The sequence below is a fragment of the Felis catus genome, chromosome A2 (assembly GCF_018350175.1).
Source record: "Felis catus isolate Fca126 chromosome A2, F.catus_Fca126_mat1.0, whole genome shotgun sequence".
In the NCBI taxonomy this organism is placed as follows: domain Eukaryota; kingdom Metazoa; phylum Chordata; class Mammalia; order Carnivora; family Felidae; genus Felis; species Felis catus.
Genome location: NC_058369.1, coordinates 56,911,068 through 56,928,945, shown reverse-complemented (window position 1 = coordinate 56,928,945; position 17,878 = coordinate 56,911,068). Strand labels below are relative to the sequence as shown.

Sequence of the window (17,878 nt, the reverse complement as noted above, 5' to 3'; positions counted from 1 at the left end):
TTGATTTCTGCTCTAATTTTTAAAATTATTTCTTCTGCTTATTTTGGACTTAATTTGCTCTTATTCTTCTAGTTTCCTAGATGGAAGCTTAGGTTTTTGATTTTACATCTTTTTCTTTTCCATTATATGCATCAATGCTATAAACTTCCCTGTAATCACTGCATCCCACAAATTTTGGTAGATTTTATTTCATTTTCATTTAGTTCAAAGCATTTTTAAGTCTCCTTGAGATTTGTTCTTTCACCTACATGTTATTTAGGAGTATGTTGTTTAATTTCTACATATTCAGAGATTTTCCACCTACTTTTGTTGATTGATTTCTAGTTTAATTCTATTTTGGTCTGAGAGCATACAGAACACATTGGAAATTGTGAGGGTGTGTTTTATGACCCAGAATATGGTATATCTTGGTGAATATTCCATGTGATCTTGAGAAAAATGTGCATTCTGTATTTTCTGGATGAAGTCCTCCATAGGTATCAATTAGATCCAGTTGGTTGATGGTGCTATTGAGTTCAACTGTGTCCTTACTGATTTTATACCTGCTGGATCTGCCCATTTCTGTTAAAGGGGAGTTGAAGTCTCCATATATAATAGTGGATCCATCCATTTCAACTTGTAGTTCTACTGGTTTTTGCCTTATATATTTTGACACTGTTGTTAGGTGCATATACATTAAGGATTGTTATGTCTTCTTGGAGAACTGACCCTTTATCATCATTATAAAAAGAGGCATTACATAATGCCTCAACATTTTTCCTTTTCTGAAGTCTGCTCTGTCTAAAATTAATATAGGCTCTGATAAAACCCCAATAAGTTAAGCTCTGGCAAAATAGTTTCTCTTAAGGGCCTTGTTAAGAAAAACAGAGTGTTCTGGCATATTTCAACATGGTTACTTTCCCTTCTACTGTGAGAAGCAGGTTTTTTTCCTCTCTGAGTTTCACTGTGAGGACCTGGTAGAGCTTCAGAAGGTAAAGCTCACCAAGGTGTGGGACTCCACCCCTTCCGTGACTGGGTCACCCTGGATTTTTAACTCTCATTCTTGTCCACACTGAGCCTCCACCAATTTGTCAATCACAGTTGAGCTTTTCCTATTCTGGTACCGGTTCCTGAGAAGGTGGCTTCTGCTTTGGCAAGTTGTGATTCTCTGCATTCGGCAGTCTGTCTCTCCAATTTGGGGGGCAGCCTTTGTCCTGTGACGTTCATGGATTTAAGAGGATTTGTTGAATTTCCAGCTTGTTCAGCTTTTTACTTGTTGTTAGGATGGGCTGATGACTCCCAAGCTCCTTACATGCTGGACTGGAAACTGGGCACATGGTTGCCCAGCCACAGACTACATCTCCCAGCTTCCCTTGCAGCTAGGCATGGCCAGTGAGGTGTAAGTAGAAACTTTGTGAGCCAGAGTGCCTTTCCTTCCCTTCCCCTCTCCTCCTTCCTATGGGTTGGAAGGCAGATACAATTCTGACGAATTGGCCTCCACCGTGCAAGGGAGGACATCACTCTACGGAATGGCAGAGCCACAAAGTGGAAGGGACCTGGGTCCGTGGGTGACCACATAGAGCAGAACTGCTCTGCCAACCAGGACCACGCACCTTTGGATTCTTACAGCAGGGAAGTAAAGTTCTATCCTCTTGGACCCAGAGTATTTTGGGGTCTCTTTATCGAGGCAATTTAGCCTGTACCCTAACTAATCCAGACCCCAAACCCTTAGCAAGACCAGAGTTTCCTAGCCAGAGACAGCTGGCTGTGGTAGAAAGTACATGAGATATGGGCCGAAAACAGGTCTGCTCCAGGCTTGGATGCTGATTTACCGGGTAGCTCACCCTCTCTGGGCACTTCTCCATCCTAATCCACCTCAACTTGCCTCCAATGAGCTGAGGGGCATACAAGTGTGGCGATGAACCACGGATGGCCGGGCAGTTGGTAAGAGCAGATTTTAATAAGGGACATCCCGAGGATGAAGCTTACTGTGACTGTAACCTATGAGAGCCCTCTGTGCCTCTGTCTGCAGATTTCAGGTGGCTAGACCTGGAGGCACTGTAGGAATGTGTCTTCCGGTGGCTCTTGGGTTTTAGTAACATAACGGTCAAGCTGACTTTTTTGAGGACAGCTTCCAGGTCTGTGAATCTTAACACACGTGTAGCGTCCTGTGCTTGCTGCCATGGTCAGGATACGGAACAGCTGGCCCTTCTCACTGGGCGGGGCACAGGTGAGGCTCACCTGGGTCATGCAGTCAGCAGCACAGCCGGGGGAGGCGGGCCTGGTGGGCTCAGGCTGAGCTGAGAGGAGCAAGTTGGGGGCAGCCCCCTCCTCAGGGCTCAGACCAGCCTCCTCAAGGCTCTTCCCTGCCCACTGGCCCCTGAAGAGTCCTAGGGGCCTTCTCAAAAAAGCCTGGCTCATCTGACAGGACCAGGGGTGAGGTGGCCCCCTGGAATGGCCACTGGCCTCGGTCTCTTTCCTTCCATTCCCAGAGGAACCATAGAGAAACTGGGTTGGGGCCTGTGTCACCCTGCTTAGGAGCCTGCAGTGGCTCTCTGATGCCTCTGGCCCCATCCAAGGTGCTGAGTGTCTGAGGTCAGGGAGGAAGTCGGTCATTGTCTGTCCCCAGTCCCTGCTGCCCTGCCCCGGAGTGTCTGCTGCTCCCAGGCTCCCCCTGGGTACCCCTTGGTCCTCCTTCTCCCATGATCCCCTTCTGTGTCCCTGTAGCTTTGGCCCCAAGCTGCTGGTGCCGCCTTCCTCCCACGGACCTGCAGCTGTCTCTTCTTCCCTCCTCTCCATCCATGCTCCATGGGGCAGCTCAGAATCCTCCAGTGGCTCCTGATCGCCTGTGGAAGCAAGTCCCGGATCCTCACCTGCTATTGGGTTCCCCACCCCCGACCTTGCCACTGTCCCCCCAGGCACCTGCCCTCACCCCTGCCATTCCCCTCTGTGGTGCATCTGCCCTCCTTGGCTCGGATGAACCCCTCTAGGCTGGACTGCTGAGTAACTATTTTACCTTGATTTAGCGCTGATTTCATGCATGTTGCGCTATTTGCCAACGTATCTTTCTCTCCTATGAGATGTTAAGGTAGGTGAGAACGGGCAGCTTGTCTTACTCTCTCCTGTGACCGCACGAAACCCAGTACCCACTGCATGCTTGTGAAAGAGGTGTTCCAGGTACTGTACTAAGGGGGGCCCTTTCTGGCCCCACACTTTGCTCTTGCTGTTTCCTCACATTAGCATTTAATGTCCTTCTCTCCCCTCTCTGTCCATCGAAATCCTGCCTCTCTTCTAGAGCTAGTTCAAGGGCAGCCTCTACCTGGAAGCCTGCAGTGATCACCCCCTCCTTATGTTTCCCCTGGAGGTTGGGCACAGTGTGCCTGCATCAGGCACATGGGTGACAGGAAGGGGGCAGTGCTGGAAGGGGAAAAACTCCAGGAGCCCAGGGAGGGGATTCTGGGCCGGGTTGTGCATGAATGTAGGCAACTCTGCACTGAGGGCAGGGGAAGCAGCAACAGGTATGGGCTGATCCAGCAGCCCCAGGGTTTGAACGTGAACTCTGGCAGCAGGAATGCAAGGGAATCCGTGAGGAAAGAAAGGAAAGGATGTCTGTCAGGCTCTATCGTGGGAGGCTCTGGGGTTAAGTCCAGTCTCACAAGGAGTCTGGGTCTCCAGGGTTCTGAAGATGTGATGCTGGTCAGGCTGACATGGAGGCTGGTCTGATGGAGGTTGGGCTGACCCAGGTGCCCACAGGTTGGGCCAGTGGCCTCAGCAGGAGATGAGGAGGGGGTTGGCGAGTGCAGGAGCCGTGGAGGCTGGCGCCGAGGGCTCTCTCCGCAAGAGCTCACAGCCAGCCAAAGCCGTGTGCAGGGCGTCCAGGATGGCCGAGGGTCCAGATCTCCCCTCTGGAAGGGAAGAGTAGACAGGGAGGGCACGTCAGTTTGCTCACCATGGCCCACAGAGCCACTTTTCTTTCTGGGGCCCTCTCCAGCCCTCTCTTGTCTCACTCCCACTGAGGACCCCAGAGAAGCCGGCTCCTAGCACATAATTTCTGACCTCCCTCTCAATTCCAGGGGCCATTCTGGGTGCTAGACATACCCAAGCCTTGCCCAGCAATGCCCTGTGAGGCTAGCGAGCAAAGGCTTATGACCAGTTGGTCATCCCATTAGCGTGTGAGGCCCTTTGAGGAGAGAGCTTGGCCTGGCTCGTCTTGATTTCACGAGACACAATCTGGCCCTGATGTAATCCTACTGCCCTGAACTTTATCTAAAAATGGCGACCATGTAGCTCAGTGCTTAAAGGAGAGACCTAAGGCTTTGGGTGCAGCTGGCACTTGGCCTCTCTGTGCTTCAGTCTCTCCATCTGTGGAATGGGCACAATAACAGAACCTTCTTCAGTGGGCTGCTGTCATGATGCAGGGGGTTAAAACCATGTGAGGTGCCTCTCCAGAGCCTGGCCCATAGTCAGCCTGCCGACTGAACTGAGAGCAGGGAACCCTGCCCAGTTCCCTTGGGGGTTTTGGCCCTGCTGGCTTATGCTGGGCTCTTCTCCCCAGGACTTCTGTTCCCCTGCTCTTGTCAAATAGCATTTTGAACTGTTCCTGACTGTGTACTTTCAGGGTGGTAATGACAGTGGAATTTTGCAGACAAGACACTCAGGACAGACAGTGCTGAGTCAGGCCACCGTCAGATGCTGTCCAGGCTCTGAAAGATAGGAGAGATCTCCTACCATGTGTGGGGTCCTTGCAAGCATCCAGCGTGTTCAGCAAAATCTTCCCCAGGGCTCTTTTCGATATGTTCTGAAAAAGAAATAGAGACAGGGCTGGACTGCACTGTGGCTGCTGTGTCCTCGTTCAGCGGGTCGGACTTGGTGGCCCCTACAGGCTTCTGTATGGCTCCCTAGGGCACAGAGAGTCACTACCCCCCTCCCTGCCTGGCCCCCTGGCCCTAGGCTGGCAACACTGCTTGCTGGGCTTCTCAGAGACTTTTGGTGGGTGGATCGAGTGGTATGCGGGACCCATTCCATCAAAGATCACATATTTGTGGATTACCACTCATGTGCCCAAGGAGAAGTAGGCACTTGGGAAAGACACATGAATAAGAGCATTTCTATGCATGGTCTCATGTAACCTTTGCAACAGCTTATATTATTAGGCTCCTTTTAATGGGTGATAAAAGCAGTGCTGAGAAAGAATGAGACATTCGGCCATAGCCACCCAGCAAGGAGGCAGAGAACCAGCATTTACCCATAGGCTGCACGGCCAGAAGTTGCCTGCTGGTGCTGGCTGCCCCTCAGCTCTTCTCCCAGGCTGTGCTAATCTGGCCTGGGCCTTGCTGGTTCTGTATCCTAGGCAGTCTGGTGCACAGGTAAGAGCCTGCTTAAAACTCAGGCAAGCCGGGTTCAGATCCCACTTTCACCTTACAGCGGCTGTAATCCTAAGTTAATTGTCTCTCAAGAAAAGAAATTTTAAATGTTTATTTTTGAGAGAGAGAGAGAGAGAACATGAGTTGGGGGAGAGGCAGAGAGAAGTGGGGACAGAGACTCCGAAGCAGGCTCTGTGCTGACAGCAGAGATCCTGATGCGGGGTTTGAACCCACAAACCATGAGATTGTGACCTGAGCCAAAGTTGGATGTTTAACTGATGGAGCCACCCAGGCACCCCTCAAAAAAAAATTTTTTTTAATAGTTTGCTGATGCTATTTAGGAACACGCTTGATGTCGGTACTCTGATATTTTATCATTCACCTTGCCAAGAAATTACAATATTTTGCTTATGGATTCTCTTGGGTATTTCTGTGTAGATGAATATGATATATAATTACTGATAGCTTAATGTCTTCTTGTCTAATCCTTACACCTTTTCTTTTTTTTTTTTCTTGTCTTATCCCATTGGCTAGAACATCTAGCTGGAATACAGACAGTGAGGACAGTCATGCTGGTCTTGATTCTGACTTTAGAAGGATTCCTTCTAACATTTCACCAATATCTGTGAGGTTTGTGAGACATAGTTGGCTGAGACTCCTTATCTGGTAAAGGAGGGTCCTTACTGTTCTTCTTTCTTTTTTTTTTAATGTTTATTTATTTTTGAAGAAGAGAGAGACAAAGTGTAAATGGGGAAGGGGCAGAAAGAGAAGAAGACACAGAATCTGAAGCAGGCTCCAGGCTCTGAGCTATCAGCACGAAGCCCGATGCGGGGCCCGAACCCACACACTGAAATCATGACCTGAGCCAAAGTCGGTTGCTTAACCAACTAAGCTACCCAGGCTCCCCTATGATTTTCCTTTCTTATATTCATCCTTCTGTGGTTTTGAAATCAAAGTTAGATTAGCTTTATAGAACAAATTAGAGAGCCTCCTCTTGTTTTTAATTACCTTCCCTGAGCCTCCTTTTCTGCATTGGAAAGTGGAGATAACACCTGCCTAATGTGAGGAAAGCTCGGAGCCAGGTGCCCGACATAGGCCGGTGCCCCCTCCTGAGAGCCCCTCTCGTTGCCCTGGGTGGGCCACCTCCTGTGAGCCTACCAGGTCCCGGAGCCTTTGCAGGAGCTGCACCACGTCTACCAGCTTCTCCTCCAGCAGGGACAGCCGCACCCTCTCTGTCTCCACCATCTGCAGCTCCAGCCTCAGCTGCTCATTCTCTTCCACCTTCCGCTGCAGCTCTGCCTGTGGGGACCAACGGGGACTCAGCGCCCACACTCACCGTGCTGTCTCCGGGCAGGACCCACAGCTTGCCTTGACCCTTTCTCAGAGGTCATCTGGCCCCCTCTGCCCACCTCCCCCCCCAGCCCAGAGAGGCTGCATGTCTGGCCTAAGGTCACACAGTGTGTTGGGTTAATGTAAGAATATGCATATTTTGGTTTCTATTGGAGAACTTCATTTTCCCTTCTCTATCCATATGCTTTCTTTTCATATATATATATATATTTTTTTAATTTAAATGAAAAAAAATTTTTTTTGGTTGCAAGCAACAGAAACTTTTCTGGCTAGCTTAAACAGAAAAAAAATTCGCTAGTGAGCTATGGGTCATTCCCAGAACAGACCGGTGGCTGGAGAAGCTCAGGGATGGGGCAGCAGTGGGGTCTGAGACAGTAGGACGGTCTCAGGCCTCTAGTCCAGGGGCCAGAGCTGAGAAGAACACTTTCCAGCAACTCTCCCATCTCTCTCAAGATGGAAGGCCTCAGGAGAGGGGCCTGATTGGGCCAGTGTGAGTCACTGGCCCACCCTTGGCCAGGGGAGCACTGAGACCGTGGGTATCCACTGGGATACCCACTAGGGGGCAGATGCCAGGCAGTCATAAAGTGTCACACGGCTATCTGCCTTCTAAAGCAGGGATGCCAGGAGTAAGGTGGTCCCTGTTCTTAGCGCTGATGGAGGGAAAGAGAAGCAGCCGAAGACGTGGTGCCCTTGGACACTCTGAGTCCTCTTTGGGCTTTGGGCAGGACAGAGAAGGCGTGGTGCCTATGCCTCCTGCAGATGGGCCTGGAAGGTGGGCTTGGGGACACAGCTCGTGTGCCTCAGTAACTCTCCTGATCCCCACTTCCTGGAAATTTACTTAGAAAAGGGGCGGTGGCTATGCCTTGTGGAACTGCATCAGAGCAACATCAAAGACAGCATGGGTTTAGAATTTCAGGTATATAAATATAAAACGATCTTCTATCAAAACGACAGTTTGCAAAAGCGTAATGTGCTGGGGCTTAATGAAATGGCGACTCTCAGTAGCACTCCACACTTGATTACTGTGGGATGGAGAAGTTGCTCGGAGTGGAGAGATGAGAAAAAATGCCAAGCGGTCTCATTGAAACGGAGACACCTCGCCATTGGCTGTTGGTGTATATCCCTCCCTTACCCTCCATAACTCTCCTGGGGGACAGTGTCCCTCCTCCCCCTCATCTGACTTTGATGGAGCTGCTAATCACTGAATCTTGCCCGGCTACCACAGGGACTGGCCCAGGGACACTCACATGACCGAGGCTGGGCCGGTTGGTGTTCCTCCCTGAGGTTTAGTATATTGGGCTCTTATCCCCCTGGGCTTTCTTAGGTGGGCCAGTGGGAGGCTGGAGCTGTCTCTGGTCCCTTTCCCCACCATACAGAGGAAGCCTTTCTGAAGGAGGGCGAAATGAGGCCAGCGCCAAGAGAAACACAGAGCAGATAGGTGGCAACAATCTGGTCTGAGTCGCTGGATCCAGCTGTTTCTGACGCTCATCTCCTCGGCTGTTCTTGCCAGCTCCATATTCTAATAAATACCTATTCTGCACGCAAGCTGTTCTGAGACGGTTCCTTTAACTTGCAACCAAAATATTCTTCGTTAAATCTACCACAAAGGAAGGCACATCTCTTTGAGTCTTGGTTTACCCATCTGTGAACAGGGCACAGGACTTGGCTGACATCCCTCAGGGTTCTTCCAGCTATGAGAGACTTTAGCATTGGTCCAGACCTCGACCTCTGGGGCTCAGCTGACCTCCTCCCCAGGTGTCCCCAGGGTCTTCTCACTGCAGCCCTGGGTCCCCAGCTGCTCCACCAGCACGGCGATGCGAGCCTCCAGCTCCCCCAGGGTACAGGCATGGTCAGCACTGCCAAAGTGGCCGAAGTAAGTCACGAGCTTCTTGGCTGTCTGTTCATCACACCTGCAGCAAAGGAGAGCACTAGCACTGTGGGGCTGCTTTCCAGAGTCCGCTCCAGCCTCCGAAAGTGGGTGTTGCCACCGAGTCTAAAAGCCAGGCCATGGCACCCCCTGCTCAGTACCCCTCCCATGGCTCCCCATCTGACTGAGAGGAAAAGCCAAAGGCCTCACCCAATGTGCCCCTCTGATCTCCCTGGCCTCCCTCTCATCCATCTTCACCCACTGTGCTCTAGCCACAGAAACCTCCTCACTGCCCCTCCAACATGCCTCAGGGCCTTTGCACTTCTTGCTGTTCCCTCTTCCTGGAATGCTCTTCCCTCATTTCCTTCAGGTCTTTGCTCCAATAGCACCTTCTTAGAGTGGCCTTCCTGGCATCTCCTCGCCCCTCCCTCTTCTGCTGCTTCACCTTATTTTCCTCCTACTTGTCACCACTCACTAGAATAGGGGCTCCAGGAGAGGAGGGCTGCTGTCTTGTTTATTGCCGTTCTCTCAGAGCCTCCAGATTTGTCTGGCACGAAGTAGGTGCTTAATAAATGCTTGTTGTTGCCTTAAGGGTCGGTGGTGACAATAGTCCTGGAAAGCTGACAGCACCATACAATATAATAATAAACACCAGCGCTGCCCCTTGGTGGCGTACCTACTGCGGTCAGGCACCTGTTAGGCATTTTATAGCCTTGACAACAAATCTTCACAAACCTCTTGCCTGCCTTAGAGACGAGGAAGCTGAGGCTCAGAGGAGTCAGGAGACTTGTCTGAGGTGCCCCAGACATCTGGGTCTTTCTCCCCTCTAGGGTGGTCGTGAGGATTACATAAGTTGGGGAGTCAGAAGGCCCCTGACCTGGGCCAGGCTGGAGGAGGGCACCGTAAATGCTGTTTCTCGCAGGAGCGACCGGGTAAGGAAAGGTCTGGTATGTCCTGGAATTACATGGAGCTGTGGGCATGTCCTGGGATAGCGGCCAGGGGACTGAGAAGACACCAACGGTCATTAAAGCCCCCCACAAAGTGTGCCTTTGCCAGTCCCCTCATTTCATCCCCGCACATGCCTGGGGTGGGGGGCGGGGCATCTGATCACTTCCCTCCTATGGACTAGGGGACAGAATCAGGCCTGTCAGCCTCCCAAGCTCAAGCTCTGTCACTGTGTGAAGGGGCTCTGGGCCTCTCGCGTCCCCCCCCCCCCCCCCGCCGCCCTCCGCGGCACACATACCCACTCCTGCAGCTGGAGAGGCGAGCCAGCAGCGTCTTGACCTTGGCCAGTGACCTCTGCTCTTCCTGCCACTTCTCGGCCTCCTCTTCTTCGTCGGAGGCGGCCTGGCCCTCCACTGAGCGGAACAGCTGCCCGTCCACTGCTGGAGAAACACGGGATGCGGGGACAAGGGACAGAGGGAGGGAACCAGGCAGCCCGCCCCAGGGGGAAGCCACCAAGGCTCCACCAGGAGCCGAGCCGGCCACCCAGAGCCCCTCCCTGACGTTCTACCAGGGACCCTGAGAGAGAGAAGCCCTTTTTTCTTCTCCGCTTTCTAAGATGACAAAACCAGCCGGGACCTGTCTGTGCCCTCAGAGATGCAATATTATTCCCATTTGAGGATATGGCCATCCCAGCCAGGAAAGCCGTGGGGCGGGGGCTGGGGCTCTGCTGGCACACACACCAGGTTGAACAGGTTTTCAGCTCGCAGGGGGCTGCATGCCTTTGACACTGGGTGGGGGGGGCGGGGGATGCAGAGGAAGAGCAGTCATACGCGTGACTCTGTGTGATCCCCAGCATGGCTGTGTCTGGTTGGTGTCCCCCAGTCTGGCTGTGCATCAGAAACCCCGGGGTTGGTTGTGGCCTCCTGGTGTCCTGTCACCCAGCATCAGGCTCTGTCTCCGGTGGGGGGGGAACAGCCCCCGAATATCTCTCCGGGGGAGCCCTCCCTTTCCTCCCCACTCCACCCCAGCCCCGGGGACACAGATGTCCAGCCTGGCCAGGCAGAGTGCAGACTAGATGGCCACGGGACTGGTTCAGCCAGGGCAGCGGACCCAGGGCGGGCCGAGGACAGTCAGGCCAAAATCTGATTCAAACTTCCAGGGAAGAGAAGGGCCTGCATTCCCCTGGCCTGGGAGTTGGAGGCTGTGGGTCTGGAGCTCCTGGGGGCTGTCTGGTCAGGAAGAGGGGAGCGCCTTCCGCACGATGGGTCCACGAAGGCAAGGCAGCAAGGGGTGCAGTTCTGCTGACATCTCGGCTGTGCCCAAAGCCTACCTGGACTTTTTAATTAATTCCCCGCACCGTACCTTCCGTCTAACTCGAGCCAGTTTGACAGTGACAATGGCCTGACCCTCGCAGACAGATAGTATCCTGAGCAGCAAAGCTGTGCATACCTTCCCCCCCGTAGAGGGAGAGGAGAATCAGAAGCAGCAGGTGGGCCTGGGCATCTGTGATCCGGGCCACCTGGCAGGTTTGGGAACCACTGATTCAGGTATCCTGACTCGGGACACCCGTCTCTCCAGCCTGACTGTCCCAGCTGGGTGGGCTCAGGGCCCTTCCGTTTAGTTTCAATAGAAACTGTCCTGGACCAGAGCGCCTGGGTGGCTCAATCGGTTGGGTGTCTGACTTGGGCTTAGGTCACGATCTCATGGTTCGTGAGTTCAAGCCCCGCGTCGGGCTCTGTGCTGACGGCCTGGAGCCTGCTTTGGATTCTGTGTCTCCCTCTCGCTCTGCCCCTCCCCCGCTCACGCTCTGTCTCTCTCTCTCTCTCTCAAAAACAAATAAATGTTAAAAAAGAAAAATAAGAAACTGTCCCGTACCAAACAGAACCAGGGTTGAGGTGACTGATCCATGACGTTTTGGTTGCGTGAATCGTGTTCCCAATATTGACGGTTTGTTTCTCGTCCTCGGGATTTCCTGGTGCTGTGTGTATGTGTGTTGTGTACGTGTGCATGTATATATGCGTGTGTGTGTGTGTGTGTGTGTGTGGTATCATTACGGTCACGGTCATTAACACGTCCTGGTGCCCGAGGCAGGGGCAGGCAAGGGGCTCTGAAGATGAACTGGAAAGATGGCACCCAGCGGCCCCTCCGCACCTGCCCATGGCTGAGCCCAGCGAGCACTGTGTGCAGGGACAAACCTTCGTCCAGGGGTCTGCTCCCGGAGCTGCTGTCTGACTGCCAGGCTCCCTCTGGAGAGGTGTCTGGGCTTCTGGTCCCACTTTCCTCAGGTTCACCACTCTTGGCTTCTGGCTCTGGGCTGCCTTGTGAGGAGATTGGGAGCTGCGTGCCCTCTGACCTGTGGGCAGGGGAGAAGACACAGGTGCTGAGAGGGAGGAGGGGGCTTGGCCAGCTTCCTGCTGGCAGTGTGGGATGTGGACCCACCCTCTGCCACTGCTTACTCTGCACAGGTGAGCTATGATGTGCCTGAAGAAGACCATGTGGTTGACCTTACTGGCTCTCTACCCAACAGCCAGGATGTTAGAGTCAGACTTCCATGACAGACACTCCCTGTCCCAGTGTCCCTTGCATCTAAGGCACAGGCTGCAATCTAATTTTAGCCAAGGAGGCTAAAGGAAAAATCTCCTGGGGAGCCTCTGGAATGGATTTTTATCCCTTAGTAAAAGTAAATCAGGAAAGAAAATGCCCTTCCTTCTTGCCTTTGGACTTTGTCGTGTGGATATGTTTGAAACACTGGCAGCCATCTTGTGACCATGAGGAAATGGCTGAGAGAATTATGGAGTAGTTGAACAAGAGCCCTGATATCTTTCAGCTGCTGAGAGTCCTGGACCTCCCACTGCGGGACTTCTTATTATGGGAGAGATTTTTTTAAAAGTCTTAATTGTTTCAGTTACTTTTAATTGGGCTTTGGAGAACCTACTTCACCCTCATCAATCAATGTTCTTGATATTCTAAGGTCCTCACTTGAATCTTCAGGGTCCGTGTCACTGCCCTTACAAAATCAAGGGAAAAAAAGAAAAACAAATCTATCCTAGCATGAAAATATTCACTAATGAACTGGCTGCTTATTAAACTAGCCCTTTCCTCCTCTTTCATTTTATACCCACATCTGTCTTTCATCTCTTCAGAATCTGTTGTTACTCAACCTCTCCCTGTCAGATGTAACAGCCCAATAGAAAAGAAAGGGCTGTGAAGTGAAATTTCACATCTTGGAAAAGAAGAGGCTGTGGGGGTGTCGTTGAAGGGGTACTGGGGAACCATGGGACTCACAGGCAAAGCCACTGATGGTGGGAATGTGGCAGAGTTGGGCCACTTTACAACCGAACAAGAGAAAAATCAACAGGATTAGGGAGGGCCAGGAGCACCAGAAGAGACTCGGGGGACTGGGAAAAGCCCTTAGAAAAACGATCAAAAGTCTCGAATACTTTTGCATAAGACACCCTCCTCATGACCCAGTTGCAACAACAAGAAAATGTGACGTTAAGGACGCCCCATTGTGTTTTCACACAGTTTTGTTGGGACAGTTATTCCAAAGGGAATATAATCAACCCGGAAACAGTCTACATCTAAGAATTAATACACTGTCCTACAGTCATGAAGATTGCTTTTAAAAAAGGAGTGAAAAGTGAAAAATAGAATTGCCGTGTGACCCGGCAGACCACTTCTGGGTGTGTACCCAAAAGATCTGAAAGCCGGGACTCAAGCAGATGTTGACACACCCTTGTCTACCGCAGCATGATTCAAAAGGTAGAAGTGACCCAAGTGTCCATTGATGGTTGAATGGATAAAGTGTGATCTATCCATACAATGCAATATTATCCAGCCTCCCAAAGGGAGGAAATACCGACGCGCTACAACACGGACGAGACTTGACATGGTGCTCAGCGAAAGAAGCCAGTCATCAGAGGACGAATGCTGTATGATCCCACTTCTGTGAGGTCCCTAGAGCGCTCAGATTCCTGGAGACAGAAAGTAGGAGGGTGGGTGCCGGGGGGCTGGGGGCCAGGAGAACCGGGAGTTAGTGTTTAATGGGGACAAAGTTACATTTTGGGAAGATGAGAGAGGTTCTGTGGATGGGTGGGGGGATGGTTGCACAACAGTGTGAATGCACTTAACGCCACTGAACTGTGCACTAAAAAATGGCTACAGTGGTTAAGTTGTATGTTATGTATACATGTTACAATGGAAAAAAAAAAAGAAGGAATAAGTTGAAAACATCACCTGGTTTTATCTGCTAAGTAGCACAAGAAACTCACTTTAATACATTTTGGGTTTATTTTTCAAGTTAAAGCCTCAGTCAAATCAGACACAGGCCACTCTCTTTGGTCCCATTTTGTGCAGATTCACTTCAGTGGATCTCTCCGGGGCCAAGTATTATTGGAAACCGAGGACCCTTCTGCTCAGTTCAGGAGTTGCTGTTTGAAGTCACCGGCCAGTCCTTGCCCACACAGACCACTGTAAAGATAGAAGCCACACGACACCGTGAATGAAGCGGGGGCCTTGGTGCCGGCCCTGGCCTTGCCAATGAGGAAGTGGCAGTGGGACTTGGTCCCCATTTTGCAGATGGGTCGCTGGAGCTGATGACCTCTGAGGTCCTCCCATCTCTGCTTGCGTTCTGGTGATCAGGCCTGTGTGAGTATTCAGAGGAGCCAGCTTGGCCAGCATGCGTGTCAGGGAAACGACACGGGGACGCGGCACGGCAGAGAGTCCTAGCAGGTGTGGGTGCCCAGCGTTTGTTGGGTGGATTCAGCATCGGGGGGACTGTCTGCTGAGCCAAACAAGAGGGGATCTGCGGGACTGCACTCGGAACCCAGAGCAGGGCATCGGCCGCCTGGGGCCACCCAGCACCTCCTCCCCGTTGGTGGCAGCTTCCCTGACTGCCACCCAGATGTCTCACCTGCTCACCTACCCCTACCCCCAGCAGCTAGTCTGCTCAGAGGAGGGCGTGGCGTGTGGCTCCTCCCCATGCTAATTAGCATGATCCCATCCCTGGCCACCGTGATTGGCCCAGGCCTGCACAGGTAGCCAATGAGACCAAAGGAACTGTCTGCTGGGGTTTCCAGCGGACCCGCTGGCTCCCTGCCTGGTGAGGTCTGAGGACGACACGTAGGGAGATGTGACAGCCCAGGGGGCCGGCTGGAGATGCAGGGAGCTACAGAGAGAGCCTGAAGATGACAACAGAAACGACGTCCTTAATGACATGATTTGGGTTGCTGGATCAGGGCTAACCCTAAACTTTTGTGTGTGTGTGTTTAAAATGTTTTATTTTGGGGAGAGAGCGCCAGCACGCGACTGGGAGAGGGGCAGAGAGAGAGAGAATCCCAACCAGGCTCCACGCTTAGTGCAGAGCCCAATGTGGGGCTCGATCCCAGGACCCTGGGATCATGACGTGAGCAGAAATCAAGAGCTGGATGCTCCAGCGTCTGAGCCACCAGGAGCCCCTAAACTTTTGTGTTTTACGAGCCAATAACTCTGACTGATTAAGTCCTGTATTCAAGCTCCTGTAATGCAAGCCGAGAACAGGGATCTGGCTTGGCAGCCGTCAGTGTGAAAAGTCCATGGGCGGGTATTCTTGTTTAAGCATGACACCATGTGAGGTTTCCAAAGGCTCATACAGCCCGGAGAAGAGAAGACACGAGGGTATGGGGTCACTGTTTCCAAGACTCAAAGGTGGAGACAAGTAGCCTTTTTATGGCCCCAGAGGGTGATGCTTGCCCAGAAGGAGAGAAGGAGGGGGAAGCAAAGATGAGATTTGGAGAATCAGGAGGAGGCAGTTTTAGCTCACTGTGAGGAATGACTTTCTCACAGGGATTGCTGACCAAGAACAGAATGGGCTGTCTTGTAAGGTAATGAGCTTCTGGGCCAAGGAGGTATGTAAGGAGGTAAGGGACTTCAGTGGGCTGGAATTTTGAACAGAGTTGGAGGCCGAACTTGACAATATCTACGTCTTCCCACTCTGAAATGCTGCTTCCCCCCCCCCCCTAAATTATGTAAGGGCTTCAACAAACAATATGAGACGGAGGGACCCAGCCCTTATTTACAAGTTTCCTAGCATAGGCTAGCGCTGGCACCCTGGTCCCTCCTCTCCCCTCATGCCCACAGCCACTTGAGTCTTGGAAACCCTGCCCCAAGTGCAACTTTGTGCATTACCAACAATAACCAAAAACAACAACAGCTAAATCTTTCAGAATGCTTACTAGGTGCCAGGCACTGTTCTCAGTGCTTTAAACATTTTCCTCGCAGCAACCCTAGGAAGTGGGTACTGCCATTACCCCCATTTTGCAGAGGCACAGACAGCCAGAGTAACTTCCTCAAGCCTCACAGCTCAGTTCTGGAGCTGCTGGGATTCACGCTCAGGCCACTGGCTCCGGGCCCACACCTCCGTGGTCCTGCCACGTGGGAGGAAGTTTGGGAGGCAAGGTCTGGAATGACCCAGCCCAGCCGCCATTCTCATTAGGTGACTATAGGCCACAGGCAATGAAGTCGGGAAGAGGAAGCCACCGAGAACAGAGTGTGGAGAGTGGGACAGGGGCGGATATGCCTCGGAATTTTCCAAGAAATAAAATGTGGCTGCAAAGCAACAGAGTGTCCCCAGGGACGCCGAGCGTGTGCTACCTGGTCTAGTAACTGGTATTTGACCGAGTCTGTCATTACCGCCCCCCCCCCCCTGCTGATTCACTCCGTAGGGTCATTCGCATAGTCACGTAAATGTGCTGTAATATCTCCACCTTAAAACCAAAAACAAAAGCCAACCAATGAAATAACCTTCTCCCGCATACAGGTTCCCCCACCTGCCACCTCTCTCTCTGTCCGGTTTAGGGCAGAACTTCTAGAAAGAGCTGCCTCGGCTACACATGCCGTTCCGATCTCACCTTGTCACCCACGACAGCTGTCCTGTGAGACCCAATGGCTGCCTCTCAGTGCTCATCTGGCCGGTGAAATGAACACTACACTTCCTAGTGCACACGTCATGGTGCACGTTTCATTCTTTTCACGTTTATTTTTAATTGTAGAGAGAGCAAGCAGGGAAGAGGGGCAGAGGGAGAGAGAGAGAGAGAGAGAGAGAGAGAAAGAATCTCAAGCTCAGTGTGGAGCCCAACTCGGGGCTCAGTCCTACAACCCTGGGGTCCTGACCTTAGCCAAAATCAAGAGTCAGATCCTCAACGCTCAACGTATTGAGCCAGCCGGTGTCCTCATAGTGCACATTTCACGGGGTATGTTTCACGAACACTACTATATAGAGGGCAACGGATGCTACATTACTCCCTCACCTGGTCACTTTCTTCAGGTGGCTTCCAGGAGACAGCTCATCCCTCCCTGGTGCTCCTCCTTGTCTACTTGGCTCGTTCCTCCTCTTCCTCCCTACTCCTCTGTGCTGGCTGGCATGCCCTCAGACCCCACCTGAGAATTTTATATCATTTAACTCTTTAAGGGGTCTCAGCCAATGCTGTGGCGGTAAGAGCTGATGACTTCCAAATGTATCTCCAGCTTTGGCTTCTGGGATCCAGTTTTATGACAGCCTTACCCAGCTTAACTGCTGCCTTGGCATCTCAACCTGGATGTCCCACAGGCATTGCAGATGCCTCTGAGTATGCTTGTCTTTCTCCGTCTGCTCCCTCTGTTCGCCCTCCGTGAAAAGCGCCAACACTCACTTGGCCCCCCAAAGTGGAGGTCATACATGAGGGCGGAGAGTCTGACCCGTCACTCAGTTCTGACCCCATGTCCAGCCCAGGGGTGCTGGAGGGAGACAGAGGGCCGTTCTATAATGCTATTGTGTGGCCACTCCCATGCTGGGTTTGGGCAGGTGGGGACAGAAGTGGGAAGGAGGCAGGGGGAGTGCAGCCCCTGCCCTCAATGGATTTCTGGGTGACAGGGAGTCCAGACCCTTCACTCTTCAAGGCAGTGCCCACTGGACTCGGGGCCAGACCCTCATAGACAAGGAGGGTGCTGGGTCTGCAAAGCAGGGAAGGTGTCCTAGAGGAGGTAGGACTTGGGGTTGAACAGAATGAAAGAGGCTTGGGCAGAAGAGGAAAGGCAGCAGGTGTCTCTGGGGACAGATCAGGGGCAGCAGGGCCAGAGAAAAGGAGTCATAGTAGACCAGAAAGGGCTGAACAGGCCCTGATTGGGCACCCCAACTCTGGGCTGGGCCTTATGTGTGGTGTTTTGAGTACTGCTCATGGACTTAGGAGGCCGATATCTCTCAGAGGAGGAAAAGGTTAAGTCACAGGTGGTTGAGGGCCAGCAGAGATCCGGACCTGGGTCCCTCCTCTCCAAAGCCTGACCTCACCTTGTTCCATTGTCCCATTCCTTAGGTCACCAGGCCTTGGAAGGTCCCACATCTTATAGATGGTGGAAGCAA

The 17,878-nt window shown here is 52.2% G+C and overlaps 1 protein-coding gene across 1 annotated transcript in view; it reads right to left on the bottom strand.

The window, feature by feature from the left end:
- Positions 1 to 1,920: 1,920 nt before the first annotated feature.
- The window catches only part of EFCC1 (EF-hand and coiled-coil domain containing 1), a 41,275-nt gene continuing 25,317 nt past the window's right edge, over positions 1,921 to 17,878 (bottom strand). The window contains exons 5-10 of the mRNA XM_045052600.1: positions 11,700 to 11,857; positions 9,803 to 9,941; positions 8,437 to 8,602; positions 6,501 to 6,641; positions 4,708 to 4,777; positions 1,921 to 3,884 (exon numbers count right to left, since the gene is read on the bottom strand). Coding sequence (XP_044908535.1) covers positions 3,748 to 3,884; positions 4,708 to 4,777; positions 6,501 to 6,641; positions 8,437 to 8,602; positions 9,803 to 9,941; positions 11,700 to 11,857 — 811 coding nt within the window. The 3' untranslated portion in view covers positions 1,921 to 3,747. The remainder of the gene's footprint in view (positions 3,885 to 4,707; positions 4,778 to 6,500; positions 6,642 to 8,436; positions 8,603 to 9,802; positions 9,942 to 11,699; positions 11,858 to 17,878) is intronic.